The 14882-nt window shown below is 39.6% G+C and overlaps 1 protein-coding gene across 1 annotated transcript in view; it reads right to left on the bottom strand.

The window, feature by feature from the left end:
* Positions 1-14672, bottom strand: part of Lancl3 (LanC like 3) — a 105947-nt gene extending 91275 nt beyond the window's left edge. The window contains exon 1 of the mRNA XM_027433167.2: positions 14100-14672. Coding sequence (XP_027288968.2) covers positions 14100-14672 — 573 coding nt within the window. The remainder of the gene's footprint in view (positions 1-14099) is intronic.
* Positions 14673-14882: the final 210 nt, after the last annotated feature.

The raw sequence follows: 14882 nt of genomic DNA, 5'->3' as shown, positions 1-14882 counted from the left end.
CTCTTCCCTGCACAAACAACCAAATCCCCTGAGTAGGCCCTTCTTCTGAAAGTTTCCACCCCTTCCAATGCACCAGCTGCAAAGCCTATAAAAACAGGCCTCTGGAGGCCACTGGGGGCCCAAACTATAGCATGTTCTTAATATTACCTGTTTCTTCCAAGGTTTCAGTTTCCTTGTTTGTTTACTTAAGATAACTGCTTTCGAGATTAGAACAATTGCTTTTTTCCATTTTAATGTTAAAACCTCAAAGGGAAATTGGGGCATGAAAAGGATTGTTGTTGGCTATTGGGTGGCAAGGCAGTGTAACTATAATTACACTGTGATAGAGTATTCATCCACATATCAGTGTCTGTGGCTGTTATTTTTTCTTGCATCTCAATGCCATACATACTTTTCTGACTTGCTGCTCCATTCAAAGCATGGCTTCCAGTGTGGTGGGAGCTGATTTTGAAGAAAAAACTAAGTTGTCTAAAAGTTTGTGTGTCATGAAGTCCTCACAATTAATTTAGCATGAGTATTTATCTGCATGTCATGCTGAGATTTTTTTATGACCTACTTTCTGCTTGTAATAGAAGTGTTACATTTATCATAGTGGCTAGCATACAGTAAACCCTAGTATTTGACTTATTTTTCTGGGGGTTATAAGACTCCATTTAGTTTCCACATTTCAGTGATGTTTGCACAAATTTAGGCTAATGATGTTCTCAAAATGTATTTTCCAAACCAGAAGCAGCAACAGTAGCATAAATGTACACATTCTCAGGCACAGTTCTATACCTACTATGTCAAAGTGTGAGGGATAGACACAGCAAGCCAAGTGTGTTTCAGAAACCCTCCAGGGATTCTGATGCATGCTCAACTGTGAGAAGCACTGAATTCAGAAGAGAAATGTAACAGATCAACATGCGTATTAAAACTAAGACCTAGACTTGCTTGGTATGATACTGAAGGTCACCAGCAGAACTAATGGATATATACAGGTCCTCACTGATTATGAATAAGGAAAAGTCAATTAGGAATCATTAGAGTAGAGTAGGTGTTTGTACTAAAAGCATTATTATTAATGCTACCTGTATACAGGAGCTAGGAGCTAGGAGCCAAAGAGTAAAATGCTGGTTTAGTCTGTAAAATCGGTGATGAACCACACTATGGTTTTCTGACAGGAATCAGAAAGTGAATTAATACAAAAACAATTCACTTCAATCACTAGAGGCTGAATAAACACCATGGAAGAATCATTAATTTTATTCATACTTTTCCAAAAAAAAAAGGCTACCAAATACACATTGTCTGGATCATTTGCTAAGGAAAAGTTATTTGATAGAACAAGAAATCAACATTCCAACCTTATTTTCTAAGCATATGACAGTAGCTTTAAGTCAGTGAGATGATTTCCTCTAGGGACAAGGCAAATCCAGTCCCTGTATTAAGTTTGTAAGGAAGCTAACGTTTTCTTTTAAACAGAAAGGAAGAGCCTTTTCCCCAGAGGAAAGGGTAACTCATATATCTAGGGTGATGCCCAGGCACTCAATTTACTCTGACACATAATCTGTCTGAGCAGCTCAGCTTAATCTCTCATGTGGCAGCGCACAGGCTGCTTCCCTCTAGCCCTTTGCAGCCTCTGGGTGAAAATCTCAGTGCTCCACTGTTGCCATTCAGGACACAGCAGCTACAAAAACCACCTCAGGGAATATCAGACAGAGAGACAGGAAGTCCAGAAAACATACCTGTACTATTTGAACAACAGAGTTTCATTTCACATTAGGGATAATATTCAAAATGAAAATAAAAGAATGGCTGACATACAGAAGTCCTCTCTATACCTAGAGGATCGATCCTCTGCTAAACACATTATGGGTGTATCCTCGGTGGTTCATCCCAGCACCCTGAGAGGTCAGTGCTGTTTGGATTACACTTTGCAAATGAGAAAATTAAGCCTCAAAAATGCTAAGTAGCTTACCCAAAGTCAACAAGCAGCTGTGCTAGAGCCAGGATTCAATCTCATAGCTGGTGAATCTAAAAGCTCTGTTTTAAACTACAACATTAAAACACCTTTCAACAGATACATTTGCAATACATGTGTAATTCCTTTTGCCTCACAGGCAAATTATAAAAGGTTTTATAAGCAAAAAAATGCATCAGGAGTGATAACACAGGCCTGTAATTGAACCGCTTGGGAAGCTGAGGAAGGAGAATTATGAGTTTGAGGACAGCCTGAGCCAACACAGTTCAACACCATCAAGAGATATGTAGTAATTCTATCTCAAAATAACCAAAACAAATTTTTTAAACAAAAAAGCAAATTTGTATGTTGAGGATAAGGCTTCCTTTTTGAATGTGTTTTGGATCTCTTTGAGCTAAGAATGTGGTTCTTTCCTGAAGTCATTGTATGAATGGAGATTCAGCTGGTCCCCACAGTGCTTGCTTTGAGACCAAAGATGCTTTGGTTTCCATGGACACCAGATTTCAACACACCACTGAGCACTGGCATCTATTCCATGCAAAGAAACCAACCAGCAGATGGACACAGTAACATCTAACTGCACATTAATGCTATGTCCAATATTTGTTTTGCCACCTCTCATTTAGAATGATGCTCTCACCAGTGAAGTCTGTAAGACTTTATCTGCCAACTAGAGACAGTTTCTTTATGAATCAGATAACAATACTCACACTTCAACATGTCAAATCACTCATTGTTTTAGTTGTTGAATGGTTGAAGCTATTCATAAAGAGAAGTCTGATCTTACACAAAACAAATGGATTCTATGATTTCATAAAAGGTGAGTTTTCCCAAGTGGTTAGCACCCTAAGTATAAGTGGTCTGTTAGCTTTGTAGGTTTCCCTAGAGATAAGTAGCATATATATATAATATATATATATATATTATATATATATATCAATATGTTTTGTTTTTTCTGTAACAAATCACATATCCAAAAGATTGTGTAAGTAATTAAAGAGATTGGTTTCTGAAACTGAATCATGCTAAAAAGCAACTGGACATATCAGAGACTGTTGGTTTAATTTAATCAAGGGATCATTTCTACTCTCTGAGGGATATAAAAAATATCCTTTCCACTTGGATGAAATCTGTGTATTTTGTTTCAGCCAGTCACATGATCAAAACCAGTCCTAACATAAGTGAAATTAGCCAACAAGTTAATGAGAAAATAATATAATCAATCATTTTCATATTCAGAGATTATTAAATACAGTTCCATGAAAACCATCTTCTTATAGCATAATGGTAGTTTGTTATTGACAAAATTCAATACATTTAAGATTTAGTATATATACTAAAAAGGATTTTTACTGTGTTTACTTTCCTAATTTATTCAGTAACAAAACAAAACCAAGCTCTCTTCAAGTAATCATAATGTAAAGAATACATTTGAGCTTTAGTGGAATAGATAACGAATGCATGAAAAGCTATAAATTATAAACCTAAATGAGTTATTTTGTTTAGTATTTTGACTTTATCATGTCTGTTAAATTACTGCATCAGAAAAAATTTAAAATAAAGGAAAATGTTTAATCACCTTCAATTTCAGTTTGTATTGAGAGAAAAGCAGTACTGTCTGTCATACAGGTAAAATCAATTGTACTATTCTAAAATGGGAAGTGGTATTGAGTACACATTTTCTATTTTATCTGGGATGTTATAATAGAGCCTGTTCTTGTGCTATCATTAAATAATTCACAATTTCTACAGTGTGGTTAATTAGGCCATTTAAGAAGAAAACCTCCTGGGGCTAAGATGGCCTAGTGAATAATAGCAGTTCCTGTGCAAGCATGGGGACCCAGATTTAAAGCCTCAGCACCACATAAAAGTTCTGTGCTTATAAGCTGTGGACAGGTGATCCTGGGAGATCACTGGCCAACCATGCTAGCTGAAACGGCAAATTTCTGATTCAGTGAGCCTCCTGGGAATAATTGGAAGAGCAATAGCATGATGTAATGTGGTGGTCTCTGTATACACATGCACACTCACTCACATACATGCTCCACACACACAATTAACTTACACAGTTCCCCTCACTACACACATTTTTTAAAAGAATATAGAAAAAATAAAGAAAAACCTTCTGTACCCAATGGAAAATGACATCTTCTAGGAAAAAATCCACGCTTCTATCTATTCATTCAACATGTTAGTAGAATCCCCAAACTTGTCAGGTGATGTACTATGCAGTGAACTTTCCTTCAGCACAGACTGAAAAGTGGAAAGCTGATATTATGGCACCCATGGAAAAACGTGACTCTTAGTAAAGGACAAAGGATGAAACTCATGACATTTGGGGTAAATCAGTAAAACTTGATGGGAAATCCCATTAAAACTGGGAGATTTTTGTATTCACAACTGCTTGACAGACCAATAGCAGCAGCATTACACATACAATTTCTCTCTCTCTCTCTTTTTTGTTTTTTGAAGAGACGTGGTTTCTTTATATTACTTTTGTAGACCAGGCTGGCCTCAAACTCACAGAGATCCGCCTGCCTCTGCCTCCCTAGTGCTGGGATTAAATACGTGAGCCACCAATGCCCAGCTACATACGCTTTCTCAAAGGGCAGAATTAAGGGTCTCAAAAATAAACCCACCAATCCCAAGACCGACTTTGAACAATAGTCTCAGTTTGTGTGAATGCTAAAGTATAAGAAACACCAACTGAGAACACATAGTTGACAACTGCATAGTAGAGACTCAAATCTCATCTCTACCACTGCCCAATCGTGTATTCTTCCATCTCCCTGGTCCTAAGTTTCCTAACTGGGCTTTATGAAGATAGTGATGATGCCCATGTGATAAGGTGGTTGATAGTATTAACCAATATAAATACATAGCATATATAGTATTAACATATATTTTTTCCAAGAAAGTCAAGGTTCATAGAAATATAGAGTATAGTCACTGATGGTTACCAGAGGACAGGGAAGACGAGACAAGAGAAATAAATGTAATAGGGAGAATAAGCTATGGTAATGTAGTAACCCAAGTGTATATTGTTGATACTAATGTATCAAAATTGCTTAAAAGTGGATTGAAAAATGCTCTCATAATGATACATGCATATTAGTGGTGATGTCTTAATTAGCCCCATTTGCTAATTTGATAATGTACTGAAATATTACATTGTACTTGATACATATAAACAATTATTGCGGCACTTAAAAACAAAAATTAAAAATAAATAAAGTTACACTTCACTACAGGAAGAATGGGAACATAATATATTCAAATTGTTTACATCAGTGTATGGAAATAAGTAATTATGCCCTGTTAGTTTTTTTATGTCTTTTAGCATTCAGAAGATATTCAATTGTAAGTGACATATCATCTAAACTGTAGCCCACAAAGACTCATCTCACTGTTTGGCAGTTCTATATTCAAGCAATTAGGACTTGTGCCTGGCTTACATTAACCCAGCTTCCCCAACACTGCCATCATTTCAAGTCAATCTTTAAGGTTTATACAGGCAGTGTGCAACATATACCTGCTTTTAAAATGTTGATTTCTCATATCCAAAGACTGAGTGAAATCCTTTACCTATATACTGCTGGGTAAGAACTGACATGAACAAGAGGACCCATTTTCTACCATAGCCACGCCCATTCTCATTTTATACTTCTCAGAGAGATGCCCACTGAATTATATGAAATTCTCTTTTGAAAAGAATATGAGAACAGGGGTAACCCCAAACTCTGGTGGTGGGAGTGGAAACTGATGGTCTGGTTTTGTTGTTGTTTACTTTGTATTTTGAGAGAGAATCTTACAATGAAGATTTAGGTGGTTTGGAACTCACTATGTAGCCCAGACTAGCTTCAAACTTACAGAATTCCTCCTACCTCAGCCTCCCTTGATATAACATTTTTGAAAAACAATCTGGTCATTTCTAACAAATAAAAAACATGTGTAAAATCTGACTCGATCTTAAAAATTGTTTCCTACATACACAATTGTAGAAGTAGGTAACAAATATAATAGAAAGATGAATATATACATTATCTGAATATTATATATATATATATACATATGTGTATTCTTTTAGCATTATTTGTGATAGAAGAAAAACTAGGAAATGTCAGTGCCCATCAATAAGGTTAAGTCATGTTATAGTCATACAGAACCAAAACAAAGAGATAAATAGAACCAAAATAGATATTTCTCTATATAAGATTGGCAAAGATGGCCAAAGTATATTATACAAAAAGCAATGTATAATATATAATGTGATCATTTGTGGAATGAAGAGATGGCTTAAAGTACATACTGCTTTTGCTGAGGACCTGGGTTCCATTTCCAGCACCCAAATCAAAGCAACTGCCTGTAACTCCAGTTCAAGGAGGATCTGATACCTATTTCCTCCTATAGCACCTACACACACACCTGGAAATAAAATAAATCTTAAATATATGATTATCTGTGCAAATGGAAAAAACACACTTATTAAATACACTTTTGTAAAAAGGAAATTTTAACTATTAATAGTTCATAGAAAGCTCATTTTATAGTACCTGATTCAGCTTGCCATATAGCAATAATGATTATTAAGAAAAATAAGTCAACAAGGTCTGATATATTAAAGAAACATAAGGACCCTATGGAGACTTCCAAGTTAGACACTCCCTGCATAATGTCTGGCTGTGCATCTCTGCACCACTCACATCTGCTGCTAGAGGAAGCCTCTCTGATGACAACTGGACAAGGCAGTGATCAATGAGTATAGCAGAATATCATTAGGAATTATTTCATTAATTTTTTTGGCCAGTTGTGTTTGGTTTTACTCTAGGCCCTAGGTCTCTGGGCTAGAACTTAGATACCCAGTCTCCAGTTCCTAGCTTCAATATGAGGGCTTTTGCCTTGTCTCATTGTATCATTTTTGTGTGTTTGGTTGTTGTCTCTTGGAAATCTGCTCTTTTCTGAAGGGAACCAGAAGAGTAGATCTAGGGCAGAGGGGAGGAAGGGAGCTGGGCAGAGTAGAGAGAGAGGAAACTGTGGTAGGAATGTATTGTATAAGAGAAGAATCTATTTTCAATTTAGAAAAATAATAATAAAGTCTGACACAATAAGTTGGGGCAGGGCTTCTCCCATGCATTAAGGCTGAGCATGGCATCCCACCATAGGGAATGGGCTACAACAAGCTAGCTCAGATGAAGAGTGGACTGGGGGTGGGCTGGAGGCAGGCAAGGGGAACAGGATGAGGGGTAGGAGGGAGAACTGTGGTTGGAATATAAAAAATTTAAAAGAGTAAATAATTATAAAAATAATAATAAACCTTTACAAGTAACCAAAAAATATTTACTAGCATACATTTTATTTTTTGTTTATTTTTTGAAATTTCATTTTACATTCCAACCTTAGTTCTCCCTCCCACCCCTCCTCCTCCTTGACTCCCCCACAGCCCACCCCCCTTCCACTTCTCCTCACGGGTAAGGGCTCCCATGAAGAGTCAACAAGGTCTGATACATTAAGTTGAGGCAGGACCAAGCCCCTCTCCCATAGCATACATTTTAATTAAGTTACTATCATAGCTTTTGCTTGATTAATAACCAGTCAACAACAAAATTTAAACATTCTACCTTTGTCATGGGGCATAGAGGTGACCTGGAAAGGGAAGGGAAACACCAACAACAGGAAAAGTGAGTAGTTAAAGGTGATAAGTCACAGACAAATCATGCCAAGGGAAGCCAAAGGGCAGACAATTTGGTAACCTCCCAACAGCCATTTCATTCTCTGTCCTTTCTTGTCAGAACCTGTTTCCAATTTTAAAGGTTAGAAATGAAAGACAATTAGCACTCTCTGTCTTCCTTAAAAACTAGAACTGGCCGGGGACCAAGTGATGGGCAATGAGTCAGAACGGATAGTCTTCTAGTATTAGAACATTCTACATGATTAAAAAATAGATGCTGGGGAAATCCACAGACTTTTCCCTCTCTACTTAAGGTATACAAGAGTGGGATGCTTGGGATGCCAGCAGCCATCTTGAGTACAGAGGGATGAATAGCTCACATAAGAGAACAGAAGTGAAAATAGCCAGGAAAGGTGTGGGTTCTCTTAGGTCTCTTTGGTTGCCTAACCAACCTAGGAATGGCTTAGCTCTATACTTTTTGTAAAGTTGTATAATGAATGTTCTCCTTATTCCAATCACATTTTCCCTTAATTGTTAGTTACACATATAAATTAATATATAAATACAACCTGATTATACAGTTTGATGTTTCTTGTATGTATATGGTCCCCCCTCCTTTCTGAGGTAGGAGTCTCACTATGCTACATAAGCTGACCTTCAATTTCTGGGCTCAAGTGATTCTCCTGCTTCAGCTTCCTGTGTGCTGGGACTATGAGTGTGTATCACAACATCTGGATTCAATAAAGTTTTTTTGGCCATTCTGTGAGTCTCAGATAAAAGCATCCCAATGTGGTGGTGTGAATGGGGATGTCAACTGCATATGTTTAAATTCGTGGTCCCCCAGGTAGTAGCACTGTTTATGAAGGGTTAGGATGTGTGGCCTCGTTAGAGGTATGTTACTGGGGATGGGCCTGGAGATTTCAAAAGCCCAAGCTGGCCTCAAATCTGTGATCTTCATGCCTCTGCAACTTCAGCATACCCTACATATTCCCTAGAAGTTACCTTATGAATATGCTGAGGAACCAACTAACATCTTTGCAAGTTTTAAATCACAGAAAGAAGATCAAATCTTGTGCTGAGTATGGCTTTCTACCTGACATTCAGAATTGCATTGGATTATCTGTTAGTAGGAACAGAAAGCGCTACCATTACTTTTATTAAACAGCTACTATGTGCCAAGCAATATGCTAGGCATTTTATCTAGTCTGTCACAGCAACTTTCAAATCAGTTGCCTTTGGCTGTGCAAATCAAATAAAATCTGTCTGCTAATTCATGTAAATAACTGAACATTTCCTTTTACTTCAAATATAAGCTGGGCATCATGGCTTGTGCCTATAATGCCAAGCACCTGGGAGGCTGAAGCAGGAAGCCTGTTATGAATTTCAAGCCAGCCTCGGCTACACAATGGGTTTAAGATCAGCATGACCTAGCCTCAAAGGAACCACCAAAAAGAAGCTGGACTTTAATCTCAACACTTGAAACAAGAACAGGCACATCTCTGTGAATTCAAGGCCAGCATGGTATACATAGCAAGTTCCAGGCCTTCCAGGTGTGTTTTTTTTTAAAAAAAAATAAATGTTTAAAAATGCAGATTACAACCACCAGTAATACTTGTAACTGTCACCTACAAAAGTCACAGATATATGTGTATCATACTGCAGTTGTTGAAGATATCTCGAAGTATCACTGACTCCTGTTTTGAATGTACCCTAATCGCAAGATTCACTGTAAATTCTTAATGTGTTAATTAAAAAGCACCATGCAGCTGCATCACAATTTTTAATGTTTCAGTCTTTGAACTGACTACAATGGGTTTCTCTTTGTAGCTCTAATTTTAATTTATACATTTGTAAATGTTATATTGAGAAGTACTGAAAGTTCATCAGACTGAAAAAGAGTCCTTGGTGCAAAAAGAATTTTTTAAAGTACCACATAAACACTTCTTGTAGGAGTGTGTGTGTGTGTGTGTGTGTGTGTGTGTCTGTGTGTGCGTGCTGGTGTGCCTGTGGGGGTGCATGTGTGCATGTATGTGCTAGAGATCAAAGTCAGGGCTTCTCACATGCAAATCAAACATACTTCTACCAGGAACTACATCCCTGTCCCCTTATCATTCTTAATGTTGACAATCTCCTCACCATTCAGAAAATCAGTGAATTTTTTCAAAAGGTAAATAATATCAATATACATCCATGTTTAAACACAAAACAAATTCAATATTCTAACTTTGACTTGGCCCCAAGGGGTCTGATTTTAATTTACTCCCAACTGGGACTCTTCCTTGCCTTTGAAATCCCTTATCTACTACTCTTATTTATTTGAGATCTCTAAGACTGGATGGTTTGGTCCTTGCTGGCTCCTCTGTCTTGTGCTCCAGCTTTGAGACATAGCATGCCTTCACAAAGGAGCCTTTCTACCATCCACTCCCAAACAGTAGCTCTGCCTTCTCTCACCTGTCCCCTCCTCCACCCTCATTCCTGTTTACTTCCTTCAGTCATTTCTTACAATAAAATCAGTTAGTTGGTTTTGCTCACTGCCAAATCCCAGCATCTAACATGGTGCTTGGTATAACAGAAAAAAAAAAGCTAATACTCACTTGATGAATGAGTAAAATGGAGAAAGATTCAATGAAGCATTGTTTTGTAAGGTTCAACTTATCTGATATTTTAAGAATACTTAGTAATCCAATTATAAATGTGGAAGCTAAGGCTCAGAAGTTTGAAGTTATTTGTCCAAGATCACTGAGTGACAAAATTACTTTATCTGATGTCCTAGATGTCCCTTCATGCCTCTACCATTCCTTCCTATGTCTCCATCAAACAGTAAAAGACAGAACAGACTGACTGCAAATATTTATGGCATGGTTTCTTAGGACTTCAGTGACCCACTGTATAAGGCTATGTGCCTTACATACTTCAAACCCCTTTCCTTAAGTATTTTCAGGAGGACTGAATTCACTGGAAATATGTACAGTGATTAATTCTCTCTCTCTCTCTCTCTCTCTCTCTCTCTATATATATATATATATATATATCACATTTTAAATATTTACCAATTATATGAACACAAGTTGAAACTTCAAAAACTTAAGTGAAACTAGGAAGAATAACCAAAGAATGTAACAAATTAGATAAACCTAGAGGTAAGTATATGGAAATAATAGACAAGGCATTGTATTTTAGGGCATGTGATCCATAATTCTGGCCTTATGCTTTCTAGTAGCCAAGAGAAAATGAGAAGTAGTCACAAGACATATTTTCAAAGACTAAATTGATTCTATCAATTGTAAGAAAGAACGCAACTATTTGTTTCCTCCTCCTAAGACCAATTCCTCTGTGGGCCCTTATAATGAAAGGGGCATGATTTTGTAATGAGCATTCTAAATTACAGTTCCATAAATCAATATATCAAGCTTCATACAATGAAGTGTTGCAGCATGAATTAACGGACATGGCTGTTGTGATACCCAAACCCAAACAGCACCACATGCCTTTAATCTAAATTGTGATCTAGGAATCAAACATATCAGTCCTGACTAGGGACTTGTTAGAAATGCAGGATATCAGGTCCTATCCAAAGGCTAAATCAGAACGTTTTCTATATTTTATTATATACTTATAATATTTATGACAATTTTCTGTAATTTGCTGACAAGACCAGCAGGTGATTCCTATGCAAAACAAGTTTTCAAAAGCACTGATTTAGTGGGTCATTTTGATTTGAATAAAAATTTGTAAGAACCTATAATTTATCCACTGCATTCATTCAATAGATATTTAGTGAGAACCCAGAAGTAGGAAATGCTTTCTTTAAACATAGCTCCAGAAGCACTAGCATAAGGGAAAATATTGATAAATGAGATACCATTTTAAAGGTATATTGACAATGCAAGCCACATAGTACACAGACAATATTTGCAACAATACAAAAGAAAAGTTAGATACCTACATATGTGCTAGGCACTATGTTAATATTAAGGTCACAGCAGCATAAAATATCTCCATCCTGTGGAATTTATAGTCTGATTAGTGAAGACATCAATAAACAAATTGAATAAAAACAAGAAAGAGAATAATTTTAAATAGGCCTGCCAGGAAATGCCTCACTAAGGAGATATAGACCTATCCAAGGTCATGGAGCTAGCTGTAAAGATATCTAGAGGAAGTGTTCCAAGCAGGGAGAACAGGGAATCCAAACACTATGAGACAAGAGAATGTCTAAAACAACAGAAGGCCTGTGTGGCTACTGAACACGGAGTAAAAAGCAAAGTAGGTACGCAAGAGGCTTGATCATGTGAGGCCTTATCGGCCATTTTAAGTGTCACAGCCTTAACTATGAGATAGGAAGCCACTGGAAAGAAGGCAATAGGGACCCACTGAAGGATGCTGAGCAGGAAAATGATGAATGAGAAGTGTCTTTAAGAAGCTAGCTTTTTAAAAAAGTGGATGAATGGCTTAGTGGGAAAAAGCTAGCTCAGAGTGATTCATTCATTCCATTACTTATTGCATGGCACAGATGTGTCAAATAATGTGAGAGGCTCTAAACTAGGGTGATAACTATGGGAAATGACAGAGGAAGGTGAATATAAATGACATTGAATGAAAAAAAAGCACTGGGACACAAAGACAGATTATTTATAGAAAAATGACACACAAGTTAGAAATTCAATTTAATCAAGGTTCACGGATCATCTACTGAGAGCAAAGCTGTTTGCTGGCAAGGAGTTAGGGAGGGGAAGGTGTGCCAGTCCCTGCCCTACTAATTCAAAGCCTGAATTTCTTGGATTGCTGAAACTGAAGCCAGCACTAGGAGTAACTGATCTAACATATTAAAAGCTCTTCTTTCAAAATCTTTGGAGCTTGTTCTCTTGTTCCTTCCCCCGGGAGTGGCCATAGAACCTCAATTTGATTAGTACCAGAAGACTTATCTAATTTGGCAGGAGGACAGAAGATAGGTCTTACATCTTTTTATGGGGCAGGGCTTTAAACTGGTTTTGGACCACCAGTTTCTGTGCAGAGCCCTCCTGGTCTTTTGGCTGATTTTCCACTCTGCCATTCTTTTATGGAGAAAAGACCCGAAGGCATGGGCAAAGGGCAAAAGAAGAATCAGGCTTAAGGGAAACAACTGGGGGAAAATATTTTTTACAAAAATTGCCTACCATCAGACTGCAGGGTTTGGGAGGCAAATGCAAATGTAATGCAAATGATATGTAAATCTCTCTGTGGCCTTCTAAATGGTTTTATACAACTGGAAGGGCCCTTGGGAAACAGCTAGCAGATAACAATGACTCAGAAGCAGAGCAAACTATTTCAAGACAACTTTGTCACATGGCCCTTTGCTGCCCTGCTAGCTTGATGCATCCTTTAGCATTTTTTCTCTTCACTTGAATCAAGCTCACCTGATGCAAATTTAAAAAAAAATTAAGTCTACTTGCTTACTGGTTATCTAAGCTACTTATACTTCTAAGGCACTCCATAAACCTTTATGTTTTTCTTCAAATGCCTTTCTCACCACATCTAGCCAAGTTAAATGTGTTGCTTCCTGTCTAGAACAATATGCTGTTCCAGCGGATTATGAATGAATGTGCCTTTCTTTCAGTTCTAGTTACTATGAGGCTTTGTAGGTTTTTTTTTTTTATTATTGCTGAAACTCCACAGGAACTGGCACATTTTCTTCTAACATCTACATTCAAAGGCAGTTCGGGAAAGAACGCCTACATATATAGTTGTGAAACTAAATCACCTTCAAGGAGCCCCTGAAAAACTATTAAGAAAAGCTGCCTGGTCACAAATGCTGTGGCTTTGGTCAACCTAACTATTGATTTTAAAACAGGAAAAAAATGCATTGGATTAAACTGAGTATATTTCTGTCTACACTTAGTTATTTTAAAAGACTACACTCCCATCAGATACACATTTATGAGGAGTCCCAGGGTGAATTTAATAGTAAATAACACAGTGTGCACATCGGATCTACTGCTGGGCAGCTGGTTACAGGCCCAGGAGTCCAGAAGCAACTTTCCTCCCCATCAGTCCTAGAAGTTCCATTACTTTTTTCGACTCTAACATCCAAGGGTGTTTTTGCTAGCAGGGTCAAAGGAAAGAAAATAACTCCCCACTCCCCCGTTTTTAAACACTCACTTTTAAGGGCCACAAGGTCAACCCTTAAAATGCTAGAGGGCCAAGAAGCATCTGGAGTGATGCCACCAAGTTCACTGCAAAAACAGGAACAACACAAGATATCCAACAAACGGAAGCGCAGACAAAGAAAGGGGAAAAGGACAGACAAAAGCAGAAAATAAAGCAGAAGGGACTGAAGAAAGCACAGCTCCAGACATAACAAAGAAGAGATGGGGATGCGCGACCAGGGGTGGTGCCGCGGGCGTCGGGGAGTCCGGGAAAGCAGGACCCCCGCGGGCGCGGGCGCGGGCAGCCGGCGAGCGCCCTCCGGCGGCCGGGGCTGCGTCTTACCTCCTGGGCAAGTTTCTGCTTGAGCACCAGCGCGGCGCACAGGTAGCCGGCGCGGCCCACGAACAGCTCGTCGGAGCCACACTCCAGGAAGGAGACGGGCGCGCAGACGGCGCACAGAGCCCGGAACTTGCTGAGGGGCTGCACGTAGTCGGAGCGGCCCAGGGCGTGGTACACGAGCGTGGCCACCGCGTGCACGCCCGCGCCCCCGAGCAGGAAGGCGGCGCGGGTGTCGGCGTCCGGCTCGCCCCACTCCTCGGAGCGGGAGCACGCGTCGATGAGGCGCTTGGCGGAGCGCAGGTAGCGCTCTCGGGCCCCGGCGAAAAGCGGGCTCTGCGAGACGTGGTAGAGCATGTAGGCCACCCCGGCCACGCCGCTGTACAGACCCCCCTGGCAGCTGCTGCCCGCTGCCGTCGCCCCTCGGGCCTCAGCGCCGCCCCCCAGCGGGGGCAGCTCCTGAAGGATGCGTTCGATGGTGGAGGTGACCAAGGGCGCCACCGCCTCCTCGCACTGGCCCGCCAGCAGGCTGCCCTGGTAGTCATCGAAGCGGTTGGCGAAGCAGCGCTTGGTGTCCATGCTGTCGCCCGTGGCCCCCCAATGTCGAGCTGGGGACCTTTTGAGGGCGCGCCCTGCAGCCCGGCACAGCACCTCCTTCTCTCAGAGGCGCTCGGATGGCTGTGGATGCGGTGGAGGGGATGGAGCGAGGAGGGTGAGACGGGAGGTGACAAGAGGAGGTAGGCGCAAGGAGGGATCACGGAGCGGGTGGCCAAGTGGGGCAACGGGCTG

Source organism: Cricetulus griseus, chromosome X (genome assembly GCF_003668045.3).
Source record: "Cricetulus griseus strain 17A/GY chromosome X, alternate assembly CriGri-PICRH-1.0, whole genome shotgun sequence".
Taxonomy (NCBI): Eukaryota; Metazoa; Chordata; class Mammalia; order Rodentia; family Cricetidae; genus Cricetulus; species Cricetulus griseus.
This window is presented reverse-complemented; position numbering and strand designations above follow the sequence as displayed.